The sequence below is a fragment of the Chiloscyllium punctatum genome, chromosome 37, assembly GCF_047496795.1.
Source record: "Chiloscyllium punctatum isolate Juve2018m chromosome 37, sChiPun1.3, whole genome shotgun sequence".
Taxonomy (NCBI): domain Eukaryota; kingdom Metazoa; phylum Chordata; class Chondrichthyes; order Orectolobiformes; family Hemiscylliidae; genus Chiloscyllium; species Chiloscyllium punctatum.
The window spans coordinates 14,607,019-14,631,901 of NC_092775.1; the positions used below are offsets into that span (position 1 = coordinate 14,607,019).

Sequence of the window (24,883 nt, forward strand, 5' to 3'; positions counted from 1 at the left end):
GCTGAACAGATATATTCTTGTTTTCACAAGAAAACATTTGCATTAAAGTAAAAACAACTCTTAAAATGACATTAGCACACTTATCAGAAGTGATTTTAATAGTCAATCTGCACTTATACAATTCAAATTTTCATCCTAAATCAATATTACCAATGCAATGACTTGTCATTCTGTTAAAATTTAAGAACTTCTCATCTGCTCCTTCTATTCCTCTCACCTCAAGCAACATTCCCCTTTATTTGGGTTGTTAGAACTAAATATTTCGGTGCGTGATAAATGCAATAACCTTTAGAACTGACGACTCAATGTTTCCTTGGAATTCTGACAATGTGGAGCAAATCTGTATGAAAGGGTTACAAAGAGGAGAATTCCTTTAGGATATTCAAACCTTTCGCACATCCAGTAAATTTTTTTGTCTGATGTGGACATTTTTACACAGGCATTTGTAACAACCAATCTGGACAAAGTGCTGGAAACAGCAAATGAGATTTCAAAAATCTAGTAACTGTGTTCTGGTGCTGTTGGCTGAGGTAGGAATGTTGGTCAGGACACTGGGACTCCCTGTTTTTCAACAAATTGTGACGTTAGATCTTTTACATCAACTAGAACAAGCAATCACACTTTGGTTTCATAACATCTGAGAGATGGGGTGGCACCTTCATCAATGCATCATTCTGCCTGCATTATCTTGACATTAAGCCTGGACCAGATAGTTACCTTCTACGCTGCCTTGTGAACCTACAAACTTTAACTCAGTCAGAAATGACACCACCTAATAGAAGCTGTCACTTCAAGAGACAAGGCCATAGAGTGCACAGTATGAAATCATATTAAAATATAAAAGATCAGACAACCACTGCATTCAGGTTACATCTTTGTACAAATACTTTGCATACTTTGATATTCATTAGTTTCAAGGCAGTAAACCAAACTGCGACAACTATAAAATGCTTCCAAGAGGATTGTTCAGAATAGCATTACATAATCAAAGTAAATTGTACTTTTATTTTGTTATTTACACTATGTCCATGCTCAAGACAGGATACAACGTGCAAGAGCATCGTTAAACTGAATTAGAGTATTTACTCCCTTATCTTTGCAAGGTCTCCACAGCAGTGAGCAGCATGGTTCCAACATACAGAACCAGAAGGTTTGATCGCTTTGAGGGCTGTGGCTGTCCTCTACTCCCTAAAAAGGAGTCTTACTGCATACAATCATTGAAATATACCCAATACATACAACTTAAACAAGTATCATAGCTGTGGTTCTAACTCCAAATGAATGGGATGAGTAAATGCGCTCTATAGTCTGTTTGAAATTAAATCCATGGTGAAGCATTGACCTCTCTTGCTCACTGCATCTGGCAGTGCTACCACAGTAGAGATTAATAGCAAAACGGACAAAACACAAACCATAGCCCTTAGTTCTGCTATTGCCCAAACGGTTTCTGTTCTTCATATTTTCAGCAACAGCAGCTCAAAGTGGGTACTGAAATCACTACTGAGTTATCTAAAGGCTCCCCAGGCACATCGTCCTTATCAAATCTTTAAAAAATAAATCTTCAGATCATTTGAACCTTGGTACACAGCTGGAGTGATGAGCAAACCGACCAGAAGATATAAGGAGCTGAAAATGTGTTGCTGGAAAAGCACAGCAGGTCAGGCAGCATCCAAGAAACAGGAGAATCGACGTTTCGGGCATCAGCCCTTGACCTGCTGCGCTTTTCCAGCAGCACATTTTCAGCTCTGATACTCCAACATCTGCAGTCCTCACTTTCTCCTAGAAGATATAAGGAGCCTTGTTGAAAATTCAGAGTCCGTCAGTTTGAAACAGACTGCACATTATGAAACATTAGAGAAAAGTCGAGACTCAGATTTCATAAGTGGGTCACATCAATGAAAATATTAACTATAACATCAGATTGCGAAGCAGCATTTGAACACTGAGACAGATAGCTCTGATCTTAAGATTATGCGAAGAATATTTTAATAATTGAGACCACCTCTAATTCCACATGCAGTACAGACTGCACTCCTTCAGCATTAATACAATATAGTAGGTCACTCATATTGCATATTGACTGCTCCCACTGTGGTGTATCATTTATATAGCTTTGCACTTGACTAAGTATTAAAATAAAATTTATCAAGAGAAGAATGCTGAGCTGCCAGCATTTGAGAACAGCAGATGGGAGGACAATTTGATCGATAAAGTGCAAGGACTAAGTTGCTAGGCAGTTTGCAATTTATTCTAAATCAAGGACTGGCAATAACCAATGGTCATAATTTTAAGATGGAAAAGATGAGGTCTTAGTACTTTTGCTGTCAGAGAATATTGGAACTCTAACAAATTGCTTCCTTGAGTAGGAGGCACTAATTCATCAAATTTCTTCAAACAAGAGTCCCACCTGCTTCTGGTTGTGGTTACGTTACCTCTTACAAAAAAAAAAGAGGTAACTGAAAAAATTAATAGGGGTCAGAGCAATTTTCTGGATTAGTTTCAATTTGGTAGGAGGGTTAGAGAGGAATTATCAAGATGTTCTCCTCAAATATTGGCCTATGTTTTAAAATCTTTTTTTTTCCACCTCTCCTGGGAAGATTTTCAATTTAAAAAAAAATGAGTAAGGTATTACAAGTATGTGGACCAGCCTGGACAGATAAGGAGGTCTTCTACTGGTGGTCAATGCTCTGATATTTACCGGACAGGTAAAGCTTTCAAAACACTGTACCCCAAAAATAAAGTGTTTGATAGCTATCCATTAACCAGACAACATATATTTGTACCAAAACACAAACAAAGGAGGAAGACAAGAATAGGGGTTAGGATGAGAAACTCAAAACTGGCCCTTACTGGATGGGTGTAATTTTGAAATGCTGGCTGAATACTTGGATTTTTAAAACAGGTACAAAACACCCAAGGGGCAATCATTTTCCATTATAAAGACTGAAATACAAACTCTGAAAGATGCACAAGTCAAAAATTAATGTTTCTTCTCCAATTCTACAAGTCATTTACATTTGTTAAATTAAAACAGATACTAACAACAAGAGTACCAACATTAGAGGGTATGACACTGGAAAGCTGCACTTTGACGTGGTTGTCATCAGACTTCGATGCTTCTGGAGCTCTTGAAACAGTCTTAATACAGAGATCCATGTCTTGTAAGATTCCTGGGATGTTCCATACATTATTGCAGATATTAAAACAGCCTCAGTGGGAATACTGCTTCCTGCAATATATCCCAAGGTTTCATCACAGGTCCCGTGATTTGATGGCACAAAACACTTCTGAACTATTGCCAGTTTTTATAATGTAAACACAGTTAAAGTGTTTTAATTTCTCTCTTTCGGTAATTTTAAACTTGACAGGGTTAGGCAGCTGTTTTTGGTCTTTAATCAAAGTGAATTGCAGTGTAAAAAATTATCCAAACCACCTGGAAGGGGGAAAAAAAAAGGAAGTGTTATCAAGCTACATCTGGAAATAGTTAGTTTCTAATGGCACTATCACTGAATGAATAAGATCTGTTGGAATGTGTGTTCAAATCCACTTTGGGGAAAACAAAGGGACCCACTTGTGGCGTAGAGTCCCTAGCCCTGGAATGGGAGACCTGGGTTCAAGTGCCACCTGCTCCAGAGGTGTGCAACATCCCTGAACTAGTTGTTTAGAAAAACAGTTTACTTTTTTTTTAAAGAAAAGCTATGACAGATCTATGCAACTAAAATAATCCACACAGCATCAGATTATTCAGGTCAACATTTGGGTAATATATAAATAAGTGATAATAGACCTTAAATAAAAAATGTTTTAACCAATTTAGCCGGCATTTAGGTCTCCCCTCCTCTCAGCTCCTAAAAGGAGTAGACTTACATTGCAAATGGATTTCAAAAGTGAAAACAATTTTCCAACATGCATAATCCATGCACCAACTTGTCCCATCCATCAACTTTTATCAGGCTATTTCATTCCTGAGAGAGAATCATAACTGAACTGATTTGTTCCCAATTGGTGCACCTTCCAGTACACAAACACTGTCTTAAGTTCTGCACCTTCAGAACTGCACTGAAACACCAACCTAAATGTTGTGCTTCAAAGTTGGGAACAAGTTTTGAACCCACCATATTCTGATTCAGGGCAAGGAGAGATATCACAAACAAAAGAATCAAGCCAAGTATGTTTCTGTGTTTCTAATCAAGTGGTGCACCTTGTTTCAATTTTTTTATTCATCCAAGATATCATATGCGATTGCAATACGGAAGCCGTATTTTTTAAAAAATGCTTCAAGGTAATTGCTATTTTCACTTTGCCTGATCCACGTTTTTATACACCATCCTCGTTATTCCAAACAAAACTCACCCCCAGCAACTACCTCAGATCAACTATAATTCATCCTCAGAGGTTCTACTTCAAAGCTTTTCCTAGCCATTCTAAGCCAGCCAAAAGGAGGTGTATAGCTCAAGTGTTACTTCTTCTATGGTGATACAACAAATCTAACTCCTTTCAACTATTTAAAATAACTAAGTCTTTTTTTAAGAAATTAAACTGAACGCTGCATTCTATGACAATCTGCCTCATATGCATAGAATGAGCGTAATAGACTATTAGGTAATCTTTGTTTTTGGATACAAACATAAAAATAGCTAACTTATCACATTCAGAAGTGGCTACTTCATCTTGAAGTCCAAAAGAAAACATATTCATTTTGTCATTGTTTAATTGTATTAACATTGACTGCCGGAACATGCAGCATATTGATGGTTATTCCTCCTGCCTACTTTGAATTTTTTTCAAATCTAATTTAGCTTTACACTAAATGATTCATTTACTTAAAGCTGTTCAATAATCTTGAGCTTGTCAACTATACATGTGATAGTAATTTCCCTAATAATGTATACTTTAAAACTTTCTGGTTCTATTATTAATCATCTGGAACATGTCCAGGTTCTTGTGGTGCACTGTTAGTGATCCTCCCTCTGAACCAGGAGACCTGGGTTCAAGTGTAACAACATCTCTGAACAGGTTGACAAGAAAATAAAAATCAAACGAATTGTGAAATAAATGAGACAAGAATATCAGAACATATCTAAATCTACTTCCTTTAGGTGCATCATAGAAAGAAGGAACCACACAATTCGCACCTGTCAGAGAATAGCACCAATACAAACACAAGCAGCAAGACTCAAGTTTCTAAAAAGGGTGCAGTTTGAGCTGAAATACGGAAATCTGTAAATGTCTCAGTGTAAAAATTGTTATTGGCAGAATTTCCCTACATTGAGCGCAGAAATAACTAATTACCAAAAACAATGCAAAAGATGTCATGAATCCCTCTTTTGTTAACTCCCAGGTTCCGCCATATTCCTCTTCATCTACTTGCTGGAAGCTGCTAAAGTAGAGGTACAAAAGTCCAGCATTGATGAGACAAAATCTAGAAGCAGAAAACACAGAATTTATAATAATGTCTGTTCAACAGGACAACAAGGAAGTATTTATATTACTCACTCTTGCACTGATCCACCTCTATCATCACTAACCCCATCCACAGACGCTGATTCAGAATGGAATACAGTCAGGAACCCTATCCTACAGTATACTCAACCTGGAGTGTGGATGAGATCGATCAATCATGGTGGACATTGCTGCCATATGCAACCTTGCCCAGCCACCCCCATTTTCAGTGGTTATTACTAGACTGCAGTCTGGGCAATCTCTCTCCTTCCTAGAACAAAACAAAGAGCTATAGACGTGGAAGATTAAAAGAAAAGGAAAGGACTCAGGTCAGTTAGTCGAACACATATCATTCTAGGAAAAATTCTGGAATCAATTATTGAGTAATAGCAGTAGATTCCGCAAGTTGTAATATAAACAAGCAGTCAGCATGGCTTTGTGAAAGAGAATTTGCACTTGACTAATTTATGAGGATTTCTCAAGGAAGTCTCAACCAGAGTGTATACAGGGGAACCAGTAGATTTGTTGTATTTGGACTTCCAGATGGCATTTGATAAGGTACCTCAAAAGTTAAGTCATGGTGTTGGAGGTAATATATTGGTATGGACAGAGAATTAGTTAATGGGCAGGAAACAGCAAGTCGAGATAAGGGCTCTTTTTCAGGCTGGTAACTTGGAGTGGAATGAGAGGGGATCTCATTGAAACGTATAGGATTCTTAAGGGGCTTGACAGTAAATGATGAGCAGATGTTTTCCCTCATGAGACAGTTTAGGACCAGAGGGCATAGTCTCAGAATAAAAGGACCAATTTAAGACTGAGATGAGGTGGAATTTCTTCTCTCAGAGGATCGATTGACTTTGCAAGTCCTTGCCACAGAGTGTGTGGGAGCAAAGCCCTTGTGAGTATTTACGACTGAAATAGTTTCTTGGATCAGCCAGGAATCAAGGGTTAAAGGGAAAAGGACTGGAAAGTGGATATGAGGATTGTCAGATCAGCCATGATCCTATTGAATGGCCTCAGGGGCTGAACAATGTATTCCTGTTCTATTTCTTATAGTTTTAATTAGAACAGCATCACAGCTAATCATCTGCTTACTTTCCAACTGGTTTGGGGGGGGGGGGGGTGCGGGCGTCATATGGCTAACTTAAAAGAGCTTTTTTTTTAATAGAAAAGATGGATTAGAAAATAGGTCTTTTTCATTAAACCCCACAATGTAAAGTTATTTAATAAGGATGGAGATGAATTATAACTTCGTACGGCAAAACTGCCTTCAACAGTAAACATTTTATTAAAAGGAACATAACATGAACTTACATTGCTATTCCCAAGAATCCTTTAAGTGGAACAACGCCCCAGATAACTCCTAAAAAAATTGCAATTAATTGTCGAAACCAATAGATCACATCTAGAAACTCATCCTGTAAGGAGGAGGAGAAATTCAATTAACTTTGGCACAATTTGTAGTCCACCATTTTCATAAAGAAAGCAACTTGTAAAAACGATTAACATTTATCAGCTAACAATTCCATACACTTCAATTTAAAACTATTTTGATTAAAATTGACAAATCATAAATGATATAGTAATTGAATTTTATCTGAATGTGCATAACATAATGACTGGAGGTGCAAGTGCATCAGTATAGGATAGATAAACATCTCTTTCGTTTGTCTGATTCTATGTTACAGTCTACTAAACATGGAGAATGGATGAGATTGATCGATCATGGTGGACATTGCTGCCATATCAATCTTGACCAAACCCGCCCATTTTCCATGGTTATTACTAGACTGCAGCCTGGGCAATCTCTCTCCTTCCTAGAACAAAGCCTTATTTCACCATTGGAAGCACCAGCTTTTTAAGTAGTAATGTCAGAATTTACCTTTTCAATAATATCTGAACACTTATTAAGAACAATGCTGTGTTTGTGATGGCAAAAACAGGCTATACATTATGTATAGTGCATGATATATAACTGATGTGCGCCACATATTTCCGTCACTTCATTTTAATTTACAGCTTTCAGTAAACGTTGGCCTTTATGGGTTTGCAGGCATGAGACAACTCTTCCAAAGCCCTAGAGATGGTGAAGCAATGAATCAGGAATAATTTTGGATTACAGGGAACAGTCATTTAGGATGAAGGTAAGAGAAATTTCTTCACTCGAAAGGTTGTATAGCTATGGTATTCAATTCTGCACAAAGCTGTTCAGTCATTTAGTATATTCATTTGGAAGTTGACATTGTTTGATAGCGTGGGAAGGCATAGCTGAGGCCAATCATTCGCGATCTTGTTGAATAACAAAGTATGCTCAAGGGACCAAGTGGCTTAACCTCATTCCTATTTATGTACTTCTCTTTCAAGATCAACAAATTGTAAAAGTTACTTTCCAATTTCAGATTGTCGTGTGCCTGCATTGTCCTTCGCACATCGCACAAAGTGAAGCTTAACTGGAATCCCTGAGAGGACAAATTCCTGCCATAGAAGTACTGTTCTTCTGCTCTTTTGACAAATTTTACCAGATTATTTTTAACTTAAAATTTGAATTTGAGTGACCAAAGCTGCATGTTACATAAAATATTAGCAAGCTTTTGTATTTCACTGCTTTTGGGACGTACAAAAGAATAAAGTGGGATCGTTTTCCTTTATATTATAATCAACAACCTGTGTTCAAATTGCATATACCCAATAAAATGCTCCAGAGGTTTGAGAAAACAAAGTATGGCACTGAGTCACATAAGGAGATATTAGACAAAATGACACACTTCATGGAGTGTTACCAGCCCACATAATAAAGCTGAATCCATGATTAGTACAGTCAGAAAACTAGGTCAAATTTGAAAGGTGATCTGATTGTGGTGTTAACCCTGTCCAATCCAATACATGAATTGTATCTACTTGATGGTCTCCCACTCCTCTAGAGAGACACCCATTCACCTGTTCCACACAGTGCGTGCCTTGCTCAGCCTTTGTCTCTGCACTTGGCTCATTACCTTTATATGTACTTCTTGTCAGACGTGGGAGCTTAAAGAGAATTAAGGGTTATTGCGGATTATATCTCCCATAAATGCTGTTGGATGCGAATCTTATCAGATCGAGTGGATCGGTTGGAGAGACAGATAGAAGCGATGAAGAATTTGCAACAGCAACAATATGAGATGGATGGCAGTTATAGAAAGGGGGGAAAGTCTCAGATACAGTCACAGACGGGTTAACTCCAGGAAGGGTAAGAGAGGTAGGCACTTAGTGCAGGAGTCTTTTGTGGATATACCCATTACAAACAGGTATGCTGTTTTGGAAAATGTAGGGGGGTGATGGATTCTCAGGGGAACATAGCACAAACAGCTAAGTTTCTGATATTGAAACTGGCTCTAATGCAACGAGGGGTACGTCGGCTTCCAAGAGATCAATTGTGTTAGGGGATTCTGTCGTCAGAGGTACAGACAGACGTTTCTGTGGCCAGCAGAGAAAAAGCAGAATGGTGTGTTGTTTCCCTGGTGCCAGGATCAAGGATGTCTCAGAGAGGATGCAGAATGTTCTCATGTGGGAGAGGGGCCAGCAGGAGGTCATTGTCCACATTGGAAGGGAAAAGGTTGAGATTCTGAAGGGAGATTACAGTTAGGCAGAAATTTAAAAAGGAGGACCTCAAGGGTAGTAATACCTGGATTACTCCCAGTGCTATGAGCTAGTGAGGGCAGGAATAGGAGGATAGAGCAGATGAATGCATGGCTCAGGAGCTGGTGTATGGGAGAAGGATTCACATTTTTGGATCATTGGGATCTCTTTTGGGGTAGAAGTGACCTGTACAAGCAGGACAGATTGCACCTAAATTGGAAGGGGACTAATATACTGGCAGGGAAATTTGCTAGAACTGCTTGAGAAGGTTTAAACTAGTAAGGTGGGGGGGTGGGACCCAGGGAGATAGTGAGGAAAGAGATTAATCTGAGACTGGTACAGTTGAGAACAGAAGTGAGTCAAACAGTCAGGGCAGGCAGGGAGAAGGTAGGGCTAATAAATTAAACTGCATTTATTTCAATGCAAGGGGCCTAACAGGGAAGACAGATGAACTCAGGGCATGGTTAGGAACATGAGACTGAAATATCATAGCAATTATGGAAACATGGCTCAGGGATGGGCAGGACTGGCAGCTGAATGTTCCAGGATACATATGCTACAGGAAGGATAGAAAGGGAGGCAAAAGAGGAGGGGGAGTGGCATTTTTGACAAGAGATAGCATTACAGCTGTGCTAAGGGAGGATATTCCCGGAAATACAACCAGGAAAGTTATTTGGGTGGAACTAAGAAATAAGAAAGGGATGATCACCTTATTGGAATTGTATTATAGACCCCCCAATAGTCAGAGGGAAATTGAGAAACAAACTTGTAAGGAGACCTCAGCTATCTGTAAGAATAATAGGGTAGTTATGATAGGGGATTTTAACTTTCCAAACATCGACTGGGACTGCCATAGTGTTAAAGGTTTAGATGGAGAGGAATTTCTTAAGTGTGTACAAGACAATTTTCTGATTCAGTATGTGGATGGACCAACTAGAGAAGGTGCAAAACTTGACCTACTCTTGGGAAGAAATAAGGCAGGGCAGGTGACTGAGGAGTCAGTGGGGGAGCACTTTGGGGCCAGCGACCATAATTCTATTTGTTTTAAAATAGTGATGGAAAAGGATAGACCAGATCTAAAAGTTGAAGTTCTAAATTGGAGAAAGGCCAATTTTGACGGTATTAGGCAAGAACTTTTGAAAGCTGATTGGAGGCAGAAGTTTGCAGGTAAAGGGACAGCTGGAAAATGGGAAACCAGAGAAAGTATATTCCTGTCAGGGTGAAAGGGAAGGCTGGTAGGTGTAGGGAATGCTGGATGACTAAAGAAATTGAGGGTTTGGTTAAGAAAAAGAAGGAAGCATATGTCAGATATAGACAGGATAGTTCGAGTGAATCCTTAGAAGAGTATAAAGGAAATAGGAGTATACTTAAGAGGGAAATCAGGAGGGCAAAACGGGGACATGAGATAGCTTTGGCAAATAGAATTAAGGAGAATCCAAAGGGGTTTTACAAATATATTAAGGACAAAAGGGTAACTAGGGAGAGAATAGGGCCCCTCAAGGATCAGCAAGGCAGCCTTTGTGTGGAGCCACAGAAAATGGGGGAGATATTAAATGAATATTTTGCATCAGTATTTACTGTGGAAAAAGATATGGAAGATATAGAATGTAGGGAAATAGATGGTGACATTTTGCAAAATGTCCAGATTACAGAGGAGGAAGTGCTGGACGTCTTGAAATGGTTAACGGTGGATAAATCCCCAGGACCTGATCAGGTGTCCCGGAGAACACTATGGGAACCTAGAGAAGTGATTGCTGGGCCTCTTGCTGAGGTATTTGTATCATCAATAGTCACAGGTGAGGTGCCAGAAGACTGGAGGTTGGCAAACGTGGTGCCACTGTTTAAGAAGGGCAGTAAAGACAAGCCAGGGAACTATAGACCGGTGAGCCTGACCTCGGTGGTGGGCATGTTGTTGGAGGGAATCCTGAGGCACAGGATGTACATGTATTTGGAAAAGCAAGAACTGATTCGGGACAGTCAACATAGCTTTGTGCACAGGAAATCATGTCTCACAAACTTGATTGAGTTTTTTGAAAAAGTAACAAAGAAGACTGATGAGGGCAGAGCAGTAGATGTGATCTATATGGACTTTAGCTAGGCGTTCGACATGGTTCCCCATGGGAGACTGGTTAGCAAGGTTAGATCTCATGGAATACAGGGAGAACTAGCCATTTGGACACAGAACTGGCTCAAAGGTAGAAGACAGAGGGTGGTGGTGGAGGGTTGTTTTTCAGACTGGAGGCCTGTGACCAGTGGAGTGCCACAAGGATCGGTGCTGGGTCCTCTACTTTTTGTTATTTACATAAGTGATTTGGATGCGAGCATAAGAGGTACAGTCAATAAGTTTACAGATGACACCAAAATTGGAGGTGTAGTGCACAGCGAAGAGGGTTACCTCAGATTACAACAGGATCTGGACCAGATGGGCCAATGGGCTGAGAAGTGGCAGATGGAGTTTAATTCAGATAAATGCAAGGTGCTGCATTTTGTGAAAGCAAATCTTAGCAGGACTTATACACTTAATGGTAAGGTCCTAGGGAGTGTTGCTGAACAAAGAGACCTTGGAGTGCAGGTTCATAGCTCCTTGAAAGTGGAGTCACAGGTAGATAGGACAGTGAAGGCGGCGTTTGGTATGCTTACATTTATTGGTCAGAGTATTGAGTAAAGGAGATGGGAGGTCATGTTGCGGCTGTATAAGATATTGGTTAGGCCACTGTTGGAATATTGCGTGCAATTCTGGTCTCCATCCTATCGGAAAGATGTTGTGAAACTTGAAAGGGTTCAGAAAAGCTTTACAAGGATGTTGCCAGGGTTGGAGGATCTGAGCTACAGGGAGAGGCTGAACAAGCTGGGGCTGTTTTCTCTGGAGCTTCAGAGGCTGAGGGGTGACCTTATAGAGGTTTACAAAATTATGAGGGGCATGGATAGGATAAGTAGACAAAGTCTTTTCCCTGGGGTCGGGGAGTCCAGAACTAGAGGGCATATGTTTAGGGTGAGAGAGGCAAGATATTAATGAGACCAACAGGGCAACGTTTTCATGCAGAGGGTGCTAGGGGAATGAGCTGCCAGAGGAAATGGTGGAGGCTTGTACAATTGCAACATTTAAGAGGCATTTGGATGGGCATATGAATAGGAAGGGTTTGGAGGGATATGGGCCGGCTGCTGGCAGGTGGGACTAGATTGAGTTGAGATATCTGGTCGGCATGGATGGGTTGGGCCAAAGGGTCTGTTTCCATGCTGTACATCTCTAAGACTCTATGACTCCCTGGTCGTGCTGCTCCTGGTTCCTCACGCCCTCCCTCCTCTTGCCACCTTTCTCCTGACAATGGTGAACAGTGAGGCAGCAGAGAGGGGAGCAGGAGGAAGGCAATGAGGAGTTTGACGTATGGTAGGCTAGTGCTTTGAGTGAACAAATTGCAATCCCAGGATTTGACTTATTTTAAAACACTCGGAAGTCCTAATTTTATTGCTTATATTTACTGATCTCGGTATCTCACTGATAGTGGGCGGCAAATGCATTCTGTGCAGTTTCAGTGGCAGCAAATACAAGCTTAAAAATAAACCAATGTGCTTATTTAACTGTTTCTTTTCCTTCTAAGGTACAAAACAGTTTTCAAAAAGTTATTTTTCTTTAAAGTTGAAAACTTTACTGCCATTAAAGTTGACAAGTGTTTGGATTGCAAAGGCAAAATTCTTAGTGTCACCCTATGTAATATTCTTTAACCATTATTAGATATCTTCTGCTCAGCCGATTCCTCAGAAACAAACCCAAACAAGCAGACACAACGCAACCAAAAACTACAGCCACATTACCTTACATCAAAGACATATCAGAAATGACTTCCAAACTACTCAGACCTCTTGGCATCATGGTAGCCTACAAACCCACCCACACACTTTAACAGTGACTAATAAACCGAAAGGATCCAACAGATGCCACCAGCAAAACTAACGTCATTTACAAGATACCATACAAGAGCTGTAAAAAACACTACATTGGACAAACTAGCAGGAAACTTGCCACCAGGATACATGGACACCACTGGCCACCTAAGACATGACCCACTATCGCTGGTTTCTATACATACAGACAAAGAAGGACACCACTTTGATTGGGACAACACACACATCCTGGGACAGGTGAAACAAAGACAAGCATGAGAATTCTTAGAGCCAAGGCATTCTAACCAGAACTCCATCGATAAAACATCAATTTAGATCCTATGTGGGACATACCACCAGCGTTTCACCAGAGACTCACGCTGACGATGTTACCAAGTATGGTGATGAAACATCTGAAAACAAACCATCAAGCTCACCGAGCTAACTTACTTATTTCTATCCTTTTAAATGATATTCAAAAATTTCTTGTGCTCTTGCTTATGGCAAATTGCACTTAAATCATCCCTCTCACACAGTAAAATGTCACAAGGCACTTCACTGGGTGTAATCAGTCAAAACATGAGACCAAATCACAAAGTGATATCAGGACAAGGAACAACTGCTTACACGAGGGGAATGATCTAAAGGAACATCTTAAAAGTGAAGACAGGGTGCTGAGCTTTAGGGAGGGAATCCCCAGCACTGACTGCCAGACCTTTCAAGACACAGCTGCCAAAAGTTGAAAACTGGGCCTGGATACTTCACCAACAACACTTAGAAATGAGGGCCAGTTAGCTCAATTGGCTGGATAGTCAGATTGCGGTACAGAGTGATGCAAACAGCGTGAGTTCAATTCCTGCATTGGCTGAGATTACCACAAAGGACACGCTTCTCAACTCCTCCCCTCATCTGTAGCATGCTGACCCTCAGGTTAAACCACTACCAGTTGTCTCTATCTAAAGAGAGAGCAGCCCTATCGCCTGGTAAGATTATGGCACCGTTACGCACTTAGAACCACTGATTCATAATGACACAGGGAACAAACTGGCAGCTCTGTTAGCACATTGAAGCAGGTATTCAATTATATTAATTGTCTGACTATTTCCCCATGATTCTGCAAAATGTATTTCTCCTGTCTAAGTATTTATCCAACTCTCTTTTAAAGCCACCACTGAGTCTGCTGTCACTGTCTTTTCAGATAGCTCAGTGCAGATAATCGTACCTTGTTTCTCTCATGTTCCAGTACATGACGAAGTTGCATTCAATAATGTAAAGCCTTGAGAACAGCAGGCTATTAAAATTACTGCTACAAAACATGGAACTACTGGCATTTTGAACTCAAGATAGCCCTGAAGCTCAAGCAAATACCTAATTAAATTTGGACATTCACACAATCCTTTGTTCAAGGATGGTCCATCAACAAAAGAATTATAGCATTCCCATCATTCTATTTCACCTAGGTCAAAAGAAACAGCAAAACTGAATGTGTTAGATGAATGTGAATGGATTCCATTGAGCTTTCATTGAATTATGATGGTGCCCTCAAATAAATTAGGCTGGCTGTGTCTCAAGATGTCAAATGACAATACAGAATTTGTAATCAATACATTCTCTGCTGCTAAAAGGATACTGAAATTGTACAAATCAGGTGAAGTAGTCACCATTTTGTTGGATGCTTATAAAACAACAGTAATAACTACGATGCAGAGACAGAGTTCCATCAGAAACCACCAAACAATCTGCAAGTTATCTTCACAACTAAGGTAATAAACACCATATTTAAAGTGAGAGAAGGACTCCCCTCCAACCAAGGGAGAAAGTGAGGACTGCAGATGCTGGAGAGTCAGAGTCAAAAGTGTGGGCTGAAAAAGCACAGCAGGTCAGGCAGCAATTGTGAAGCAGCAGAGTCGACGTTTCGGGCCCCTGCATCACCCTCCTACCTATCCCTCAGCCCCCTTCCCCTTCCACATTACTGATGAAGGGGTTATGCCCGAAACATAGAATCCAAGGAGCAGGAGAGTCAATCTGACCTGCTGTGCTTTTCCACACGATTAATTTTGACTCCCCTCCAATCAATTCCAACGTTGGAGTTCTCATGAGAACCAACTGCCTGGAAATTTAAGTAGAAGAAGACTAATTTTGCATGTAATACTGCATTTAAAAAAACATGCGTTCTGATTCTATTACTAACCATCTGAAATAGACAACTTGTTTCTCATCTTCTAGACTCAAACAGCAGGGAAACAGAGCCTTTGGTCCAGTTTGTCTATGCTGACCAAACTAAATTAGTCCCATTTGCCTGTGTTTGACCCATATCCCTCTAAAACATTCCTACCAAGTACCTGTCTAAACATTTTATTAAAATGTTGTAACTGCACCTGCATCCACCACGTCCTCTGGCAGTTCATTTCAATACGAACCTCTGAAAATGTTGCCCCTCAGGTCCCTTTTAAATCATTATCCCCTCACCTTAAAATGATGCCCTCCACTTTTGAACACTCCTACCTTTAGGAAAAGACTTTGATACTCCTTTTATCTATGCCCTCATGATTTTATCAACCTAAGGTCGCCCCTCAACCTCCTCGCTACAGTGAAAAAAAATCCCAGTCTATCTAGCCTCTCCTTATAACTCAAACCCTCCAGTCCCAGTAACATCATCATAAACTTTTTCTGCACCCTCTCCAATTTAATATCCTTTCTATAGTAGGGCGACCAGAAGTGTATACAGTGCTCTAAAAGTGGCCTCACCAACATCCTGTACAACCACGTGATGCTCTAACCCTTCCACTCTGAGCAATGAAGACAAGCGTGCCAAACACCTTCTTTACCAACCTGTGACTCAACTTTCAAAGAACTACGTATCTGTACCCCTAGGTCTCTCTGTTCGACAACACTCCCCAGGGCCCTACCATTAACTGCATAAGCCTTGTTCATCTTACCAAAACGCAACACCTCGCATTTATGCAAATCAAACTCCATCTGCCATTCTTGATTAGATTAGATTCCCTACAGTGTGGAAACAGGTCCATCGGCCTAGCAACTCTGAGGCGTGACCCGCCCAGACACATTCCCCTACCCTATATTTACCCCTGACTAATGCACCTGACACTCCTCTGCCCATTGGCTCCAATTGATTAAGATCTTAGATCACCTTCTTCACTGTCAAATATACCTCAAATTCTCAACCAAATTGTTTAAATAAATGACAAACAGTGGGTCCAATACCGATCCCTGTGGGACACCGCTGGTAACAGGCCTCCAGTCTGAAAAACAACTCTCTGCCATTACCATCTCTTACCTTCAAGCCAATTTTGTATCCAACTAGCAAGCTCTCCCTGAATCGTGAGTGTTATAACTTCACTAACAGTCTACTATGCAGAACCTTATCAAAGGCTTTATCTCTTTGTAATCTTCATTGCTCTAGCAACAACTCAGCTTCTCAATCCATCCACATTAATAAAATGATACCGTGAATAAATTACTTCATTATATTAAGTCTATAACCTCTGAAAAGCCCCAACATCACTCCTAAAGAGTGGTGCCCATAATTTAAAAAAACAATAGTTCAGTAAAGCTATTTTGTCATGAAACTGAGCTAAAGAGATCCTGGAGTCAGTGGTATTACACTGATGATTTCACCTATGGGCCAGCAAATTAATGCTGGTACTATAATACTGTCTTTTGTTTGGAGCAGGATTGTGGCATTTTGTTGTCAAAAAGTCTTTAGGATCAATTCTTTAAACAGGCCAAAAAACATAACTGTACCTGTTAACAAAAACAGAAGCTATCCAGAGGGTAAAGTGAATCTCAGGATCCAGATAAAAGACTTGTTTCTTCTCTGTAAAGAAGAGTAATATCATAGAATCATATAGTATAAAAGAGGCCCTTCTGCCCATTGAATCTGCACTAAAAAAAATTACTCTAAATCTGTACTAACACCATTTTCCAGCATTTGGCCCGAGCCTTGCATCATTAGATTAGATTAGATTAGATTCCATACAGTGTGGAAATGTTGTAACATTTCAAGTGCACATCCAAAATGCTTTAAATGTTGGGAGGCTTTTTGCCTCAACTACCCTCCCAGACAGTGTGTTCCAGATTCATTCCCACAACTCTCTGGGTAAAAGACATTTTTCTTAAATCCTTTCTAAACCACCTGCCTCTCCCTTAAAATTGTGCCCCATTTTATTGACTCTTAAAAAGTGCTTTCTATTCACCTTGCCCGTGCCCTCGATCTTATACAAGTATATGTTTCTATTAAATGGAATTAATGTAGTTTGCCATTTGTTGGTCGGCATAGACATGGTTTGCCAAAGGACTTGTTTCTATGCTGTATGACTATGACTGCAATCGGGCCCTCACTCAACCTTCTCTGCCCTAAAGAAAACAATCCGAGATAACCCAGCTTCTCTTCATTATTAAATTGCTCCATCATAAACAATGTCCTGGTGGATCTCCTCTGCGTCCCCGCCTGTGCGCAGTGACCAGAACTACACACAGTACTCCAGCTGTGGCCTAACCCTCTAACATTACCTCCCTGCTCTTATAAACTATGACACGTCTGATAAAGGCAAACATCAGTATGCCTTTTTAATTACCTTGTTAGCCTGTCTTGCAGCTTCAGTGATCTGCGAACAAGCAACCCAAGATCCCTCTGTGCTTCAATGTCCTGCCATTCTTTATTTCCTTCTCTTGTTCCTTCTTTCAAGGTGCTTCGCCTTACATGTTTCAGGGTTAAATTCTATCTGCCACTGATCAATCCACCTTTATCCTCCAAAGATCTTCCTCTTCACCGTCAAACAACCAGTCAACTTTGTGTCATCCACAAACTTAGTCTCCTCACATTTCTTTCAAAAGCAATAAAGGGATCTAGGCCTGATCCCTGTGGAACACCGACCTCCAGTGACATAAGCAGTCTTCTATCATCACCACCTGTCCCACCACTAAGGCAAGAGTTGAAGTCAACAAATTACCCTAGATCTCATGTGCTTTTATCTTGTTTATCATCTCCCATGTGCGATCTTGGCAAAGAATTGTTGAAATCCACAAAAATGACATCAACTGCACTATCTACACAGAATTTTGAGGAGATATCCATTAAATTTGTTAGGCATGACCACCCTCAGACAAAGCCATATAATCTACACCTGATAAAATCATGTTTCTCCAAGTAAAGATCAATTCTCTCCTTCAGAATTTTCTCCAATGCGTATGGATACCACAAGATCTGAATTTTGTAACGTATTTATTTTGCCAACTCTAAAATACAATAATGTTACAAGATGAATAGAAAAACACCAACATAACCAGGGAAACTTTGTATTCAATAGTAAAAATGCCCAAATTCAGAATTTCCTGCACAACATACACATCTTTCATAAAATCCTTTCCATCTACTTAACATTATTTGAAAAGAAAACGTCGTGTATCTTATAACTTATCAAATCAAATGTAATGTAGGTTATTTGGAGACAGTGAGGACAGATGCTGGAAAGTCAAAAGTGGAAAAAATGTGGAGCGAGAAAAAGCACAGCAGGTCAAACAGCAGTAGAGGAGCAGTTTCAGGTCAGAATCTTTCATCAAGACTCAGGTTAGGTCAACAAACTGGATCTCCAATTAAAATCTAATCACTTCAGTACAATTGATATCAGTAACTGATTGAAATCAATTCTTGTTATAGGAAAGGTATTAAGCTGGAGAGAGTTCAGAAGACATTTACCAGGATGTTACTAGGAATGGAGGGTTTGAGTTGCAAGGAGAGGCTGGGACATGTTTCACTGATGTGTCGGAAGCTGAGAGGTGACCTTACAGAGGTTTATAAAATCATTTGGGGTATAGATAAGGTGAATGACAGGTGTCTTTTCCCTAAGGTGGGCAATTTATAGAGCCAATGCAGCACGGGAACAGACCCTTCAGTCCAACCAGTCCACATGACCAGAATCCCAAACTAAACTAGTCTCATCTGCTTGCACTTGGCTAAATTCCCTCCACAACTTTCCTATTCACATATTTATCCAAATGTCTTTTAAATGTTGTAACTATACCCACATCCACGACTTCCTCTGGAAGTTTATTCCACATATGAACCACTGTGTTTAAAAAAAACTGTCCTTCATGTCTGTAAAATCTTTCTCCTCACTTTAAAATTATGCCCCCTAGTCTATAAATCTATCACCCTTGGGAAAAGATGCCTGCATTCACCTTATCTACACCCCACATAATTTTATAAATCACTATAAGATCACCCCTTAACCCCTACTAGGGGGCAAATTTTTAAGGTGAGAGGAGAAATGTTTAAAAAATATGTTTTTTTTTAAAAAAGAGTGGTTCATGTGTGGAGTGAACTCCCACATAAAGTGATGGATATGGATACAGTTACAATGTTTAAAAGACATTCCGATACGTACATGAACAAGAAATATTTGGAGAGATATGGGCCAACTGCAGGCAGATGGGACTAGTTCAGTTTGGGATTATGGTCGGCAGGGACTGGTTCAACTGAAAAGTTGGTTTCCGTGCTGTTATGTCTATGACACTATGACTATCAGAAAGTAAAAATTAAAATGCAAGTCAACTGATCTTGCATAACCACTGTTACTCTACAGGATCATAAAAATAGACATATAAATCCTTCACAACACTAAATGGTGACTTTCATTGTGTAAAACTAAGTCATGCAATCTTAAAACCATCTGTCTTCATAATCTGATGAAATAACTCTGAAAACATTGCATTGCTCCATTTACATGATGAACTTTATTGGTCAGGAGTTGGGAGGTCATGTTGCAGCTGTACAGGGCATTGGTTCGGCCACTTTTGAAGTACTGAGTGCAATTCTGGTCTCTCACATATAGGAAGGATGTTGCAAAACATGAAAGGGTTTAGAAAAGATTTACAAGGAAGTTGCCAGGGTTGGAAGCTAAATAGGCTAGGGCTATTTTCCCTGGAGCATTGGAGGCTGAGGTTTATAAAATCATGAGGAACGTGGACAGGGTATACAGGCCAGGTCTTCCCCTGGGGTGGGGGAATCCAAAACTAGGGAGCTTAGGTTTAAGGTGAGAGGGGTAAAATATAAAAGGGAACTAAGGGGCAACATTTTCATGCAGAGGGTGGTGCGTGTATGGAATGAGCTGCCAGATGAAGTGGAGGAGGCTGGTACAATTACATTTAAAAGACATCTGAATGGATAGATGAATAGGGAGGATTTAGAAGGATATGGGCCAAACGCTGGCAAATGGAACTAGATTTATATAGGATATCTGGTCAGCACGGATGAGTTAGACCGAAGGGTCTGTTTCCATGCTGATTATCTCTATGACTTGAAGTCATAGAGTTGAGATGCAACCTTCTTTCTTTTTAGACCCATATACCTTCACTACATTCAACCTTGCCCTGAAATAAAAATCAGAGCACCCATCTGGTACACACAATTTTCTTAAAAATGGTTTCCAATTTCATCAAGATAGCACTGTACTTGACAGATGGCACAAACATTCTGCAATATCACTTTTTAATTTTTCTGTGACATGTGGACATCAGTGTGGGTGCCAGTATACCACAGTGCTTTTAGGCAAGATGTTCTAGGATTTTGATCCAGCAACCATGAAGAAATGGTGATACAGTTCGAAGTCAGATGGTGTGTGGCTTGGAAATGGTCAAGTTCCTATGTGTCTGCTGCCCTTGTCCTTTTAAGTGGCAGATGTCACAGGCTTTCAAGGTACTGTCTAAAAAGCCTCAGTAAGTTGTTTTTAGAATCCCCAGTGTGGAAGCAGGCCATTTGGCCCATCGAGTCCACACCAACCCTCCAAACAGCCACCACCCAGACCCAAGCCCTACCTTTCCATTTAACCCTGCATTTCCCAAGGCTAATCCCCTAACCTACACATCCCTGGACAATGGGAGGAAACCGGAGCACCCGGAGGAAACCCGTACAGACATGGGGAGAATGGCTGTGTGGAGTTTGCAGAGTCACTTGTCATGCATCTTGCACATTGTTGCCACAATGCATCACTGGTGAAGGAAGTGAATGTTTAAGATGGTGCAGTTATTTTTTACTGGTTCATGGGATGTGGGCATTGCTCAATAGACCCGCATTTATTACTGAGAGCAGTTAATCATCAACTACATTGCTGAGGATCCGAAGTCATGTGTCGGCCAGACTGTTATGGAAGGTGAATTTCCTTGTCTCAAGGACATTAATAACTGGGTGAGTTTTTATAACTATTGAGATTGGTTTCCATTAATTAATTAATTTCCATTTTTATTCTGGAATTTACTGAATTCAAATTTTGCACAATCTGTCATGGTGGTAATCAAATTGATGTGCCCAGAGTTTTAATATTAGTGATCCAATGACATTTCCACTACCCCACTGCATCCCCCTCCGATCAACATTTGATTACTGACTATTTACAATTAAACAAAAAACAAAATTGCACACATCTTAATATAAATGAGATCCCATGCTTCCAATCCCTCTCAGTGCCCAAAATAAAAATCATATCAGACAGATCTGCTCAGCCTTCGCTACCACAGATGTGGAGGTGCCGGTGTTGGAATGGGATGGACAAAGTCAGAAGTCAAACGACACCGGGTGACAGTCCAACATGTTATCACTGGTCAAGTTTGGCACATTGTTCTTAATACACCGCCACAAAATTTGCACTTGAGCCTATACACAAACAAGTGACAAATCTCTTGAAGTACCCCCAGCGTTGTGCGTCGGGGCGGGATAAATAATCCCCCCTTCTCTCCCACCCCCACACCTCCTTTCAATTTGCAGACACAGCCCGAGCTTGCAAGTGGGTGAACTCTGTAGCCCCAGAAGGTTTTGCGAGTGTGGAGATTTTCCACGGGAATGGTTTACACAGTCATTGCCCCTCTCAGTGTCAGTCAGACTCTCTCACTGGGACTGGGGGGCTGGTGCCACCCCCCAGGGTCTGGGGCCTGGTACCCGGTGCCACTCCCCGGGGCCGGGGACCAGACCCACTCCGTCTGTCTCCCGCCTCAATCCTTGCACCCACCCGGCTCTAACCTTATCCTCCCAGGCCGCGTTACTCTTCAGCACTTTACTCCAGACGGACACTTTCACGCCGCCATTGGCCAGGTGCTCTCTGGACGACTTGCCCCCACTCATTCTCCTGTCACCGGCGGCTGCTGCTGCTGCTGCTGCTCCTCGCCCTCTATCTCCCGTTCTCCCCTCGCTCCCAGGCCCGGGGGCAGCGCCGCACTCTGCCACACACGCCGATAGCTGCGGGGGACCCTAGCACCGCGCAGGCGCGCCCCGCGGGTCCTCCAGCGTCCCGGCATGCTCGGTGGGCGCGCCGCCACTGGGAGCCGCCATTTTGTCGCGGGAAGGGAGGTGGAAGGCAGCAGTGATCACGTGACAGGGACCTTGCCGCCTCTCCCGACGGCAGGGGCACCTTTTCTCATTTCTCCGCAGGAAGGACATGGGTACAAATGATTTAAATTCAGTTCATCAGTCTGCAATCAGCCTCAATTGTGGTGATCTTGAAGCCATCGTTATATCGAGAGTTTTTTTTTCCAAACAGCACACAGAGAGACCCCTTGGCCCATCGTGTTCCTGCTGGACATTAAATATCCATTTATTCTAAAGTAAAATAACGTTTCAGATCCAGTGACCCTTCCTCAGCACTGATCCTTCCTACAGTGTTACAATTAGAAATGCTCACAGTACTCCAGCTGACGTCTAACTAATGTTATATACAACTCGATCATAACCTCCTTGCTCTTCTCTCTTTTTCCTTTTTAAATTCAGTTTCCACCACCAGGAAGAAAGGAAACAGCCAGGTGGACAGTGACAATCACTGCCCTTCACATCAAAGTGCAATGCTGTGTGACCAAACAGTGAAGGGTGGCAGAGATTAAATCAATAGAGAATTGGAGGGGAAATAATGCACTCCAGTCCCTGCGGTGCCCACCTCTCCCTGAACAACTCCAGGGTGTTGGCGGGCACCGCGTGCTCATTCTCCAGAGACACCCGGGCTCTCACATAACCGGGGAAGAGGGGCAGGCAGTAGTCGGCCCTAACGACCGTCTCCACGGCCCACTGCCTGGACCTGTTTATGGCCAGTTTGGCCAGGCCCAGGAGCAGACTCACGAGGACGTCCTCACTCCTTGATCTTGTATTCAGTGCCTTGACTAATAAAGACAGATATCCCATATACCTTCTTAACCACCTTATTTACTCTGTCCTGTTGCCTTCAAGGATCTATGGATGTGCACATCAAAGTCCCTCTGATCCTCTGTACTGTAGCAAATATTTGTACTTCCTTGCCTTTATAGTCTTCCCAAAATATATCACTTAATACTCATCAGGGTTAAATTCCTCATCATTCAATGAGATCATGGCTGATCTGATTATGACCCTCAGAGAAGACAACTCCCTAGTTCTTCCACAAGGGAAACATTCTTTTTGTATTCACCCTTTCCAGTCCCCTCAGGACTTTATATGTCTCAATTAGATCACCTCTTATTCTTCTTACCTTCAACTGATTCAACAGTTCATCCTTTCTTCAGATAACCACCACAATTCCAGGAACCAGCTCAGTCCAACTTCTAACTCAGTTATGTCCTTACTTAGACAAGAACACCAAAATTGTACACAATATTCCGGATAGGGTATCACCTACTCCCTGAACAGCTGAAGGAAACATTCCCACCTTTGTATTCCATTCCCCTTGCAAAAAAATTACATTATTTAATTAGCCTTCTTAATCAGGTGCTATACCTGTATATTCCCACATTCCTGACGAAGGGCTTATGCCTGAAACGTCGAATGTTCTGCTACTCAGATGCTGCCTGACCGGCTGTGCTTTTCCAGCACCACAGGTTTTGACTCTGATCTCCAGCATCTGCAGCCCTCATTTGCTCCATACCTGCATATTAACACATTGTAATTAATGTACCACCTAGATCCCTCTGTATTTTAGAGTTTTGCAATCTTTCTCAGTTTAAATCATGAGCTGCTTTCCAATTCTTGCTGCCAACGGGTCAAATTTAGATTTTCCAATATTATATTTCATCTGCCATATTTCTCCCATTCACTTAACCTACCTACTTCCACTTGCAGACTCCGATGTTCTCCTCACAACTTACATTCTACTTTTCCTTTAATTCAAAGTGCTATATTAGATCAGTAAAATATCAGTCATTGACCAGAAGGGATTGTTGCAATCTTGAGAGAGGGACAATACTGAGGGAGCTTTTTAAAGTGGCTTTGGGATTGAAAAGACTGAAAATAAAGGAATGACAGGAGTTGAATAGATATCCCTGATTGGAGAGGATAATGACCAGGGAACAAATTAAAATGCTTAATTGTGGGAAGCAAGGGAAGAGATTACTGGGCCCCTTGCTGAGATACTTCTATCACTGATAACAATGAGTAAAGTGCCAGAAGACTGGAGGTTAGCTAATGTGGCACCATTATTTAAGAAAGGTGGTAAGGAAAAGCCAGGGAACAACAGATCGGTGGGCGTGATGTCAGTGGTGGAGGAATAGGGGGGTTCTGTCCTCATTGCATTGGGTGTGGTGGGGTTCAAGGGCAGAGGTGTGGGAGTAGAGAAGATGTGCTGAAGGTTATCATCAACAATGTGCGAGGGGAAATTGTAGTCTTGGAAGAAGGAAGCCATGTCATTTTCTATGGTGGAACTGGTCATCCTGGGAACAGGTGCAGTAGAGACTGAGGAATTGGGAATAAAGGATGATGACTTTTCAACAGGCAGGGCAGGAGGTGGTGTAGTCCAGGTAACTGTGGGAGTCCGTGGTTAGTCATAGAGTCATAAAGATGTACAGCATGGAAATAGACCCTTCAGTCCAACCCGTCCATGCCAACCAGATATCCCAGCACATATCCCTCCAAACCCTTCCTATTCATATACCCATCCAAATGCCTCTTAAATGTTGCAATTGTACCAGCCTCCAA

The 24,883-nt window shown here is 41.3% G+C and overlaps 1 protein-coding gene across 1 annotated transcript; it reads right to left on the reverse strand.

Annotated features, from left to right (window-relative positions):
* Positions 1–66: 66 nt before the first annotated feature.
* rab5if (RAB5 interacting factor) lies at positions 67–22,220 on the reverse strand. The gene is made up of 4 exons (XM_072556325.1): positions 21,974–22,220; positions 6,757–6,860; positions 5,293–5,422; positions 67–3,433 (listed from the first exon to the last, which is right to left on the reverse strand). The coding sequence occupies exons 1-4, from the start codon at positions 22,073–22,075 to the stop codon at positions 3,392–3,394; spliced, it is 378 nt and encodes a 125-aa protein (XP_072412426.1). The 5' UTR covers positions 22,076–22,220; the 3' UTR covers positions 67–3,391.
* Between the last annotated feature and the right edge of the window lie 2,663 nt (positions 22,221–24,883).